This window comes from Jaculus jaculus, chromosome 1 (genome assembly GCF_020740685.1).
Source record: "Jaculus jaculus isolate mJacJac1 chromosome 1, mJacJac1.mat.Y.cur, whole genome shotgun sequence".
Taxonomy (NCBI): domain Eukaryota; kingdom Metazoa; phylum Chordata; class Mammalia; order Rodentia; family Dipodidae; genus Jaculus; species Jaculus jaculus.
In genome coordinates, this window is record NC_059102.1 from 175,576,529 (window position 1) to 175,578,008 (window position 1,480).

Below are 1,480 nucleotides of genomic sequence, written 5' to 3' on the forward strand. Positions count from 1 at the left end.
TACCTAAAGATTCATTAGATTCACAGTTATTTTGTAAACACTTATTTATTAAGAAGCAAACAGTTACAATGACAAAAATATGAGGTTAGAGATAATAAATCTTGGTTGCATTTCAAGTTTAACTTTATGCTTAAGTAGTTATCTGCAAGTAATATACAACTTTGTATAATAATTGATGTTTTCTCCTACAAATCAAGGAAGTTAGACTTGAGTACATTCAGTACTTCTATGTAATTTTCAGTGATCTTGTTCAATTATTATCTGCAGTCACTTTTTTTCCCCAGAGCTTCCTTATTGCATTTTTTACCTCAGTGTTCCTAAGGGTGTAGATTAAAGGATTTAACATAGGAGCCACCATGGTATAAAAGACAGCAACAGCTTTATCAATTGGCAACGTGGTCACAGGGCGTAGATACACAAATATGCAAGGTACAAAGAATAAGACAACTACTGTGATGTGAGACACACAGGTGGAGAGGGCTTTGCGCCTCCCCTCCAAGCTATAGTTCCTCAGGGAGCGCAAGATAATCACATAGGATCCCATCAAGAGGAGGAAGTTAAATAGGCAGATGAATCCACTGTTGGCAGCAACAAAGAGACCAAGTGTATGGGTGTCCATGCAGACAAGTTTCAACAAAGGGTACAAGTCACACATAAAATGGTCTATGATGTTAGGACCACAGAAGGGCAGCCAGACTGTAAAGAGAATTTGAATAGTTGCATGGAGAAATCCCCCACTCCAGGCCACTCCCACCAGGAGAATGCATAGGTTGTGGCTCATGATGGTTGTATAGTGCAGAGGTTTGCAGATGGCCACATAGCGGTCATAAGCCATCACCGTCAATAGGATGATCTCGGTAGCACCAAAAATGTGTTCTGCATAGACTTGAGCCATACATCCATTAAAGGAGATGACCTTCTTTTCTTGAAGGGAGTCTACAATCAGCTTGGGAACAGAGGAAGAAGTATAGATCATATCTATCAAAGAAAGGTGACTCAGGAAAAAGTACATGGGGGAATTCAGAGCCTGGCTACTGATAATGGTGACCACAATGAGCAGGTTGCCTGAAAGTGTTATTATGTACAAAACCAAAAATGTTACAAACACAACTTTCTGCACTTGTGGGTTCTGTGCAAGTCCTATCAACATGAATTCAGTCACATTCCTTTTATTCCCCATCGCGTAGTGTGGTTGATATCTGCTCCAGGAAGGAATATTTTACCTTTAGGAAAAATAAAAAGAACAGAACAATAAAAGAATCAAACAGTGCAAAGCTCTGCTTTGCTGGGCTGTGTCACTTCACAGATGAGTCTTTCCTAAATCTCTCAAGAAATAGAAAATTCAAATTGCTTTAGTTGATGCTCTTGACATTTTATCTTACTAACCTCAAAAATATTTTCATAGAGTACCCAAAAGAAAGGGATTTCATTCCCTAGGGTCAGAGCAGCAATTGCAAGATGTTCCTAACATCAATATGAT

At 38.9% G+C, this 1,480-nt stretch overlaps 1 protein-coding gene across 1 annotated transcript; it reads right to left on the minus strand.

Moving 5' to 3' along the window:
* Positions 1-250: 250 nt before the first annotated feature.
* On the minus strand, positions 251-1,180 carry LOC123464098 (olfactory receptor 4C12-like). The gene has a single exon (XM_045160911.1). The coding sequence runs from the start codon at positions 1,178-1,180 to the stop codon at positions 251-253; it is 930 nt and encodes a 309-aa protein (XP_045016846.1).
* Between the last annotated feature and the right edge of the window lie 300 nt (positions 1,181-1,480).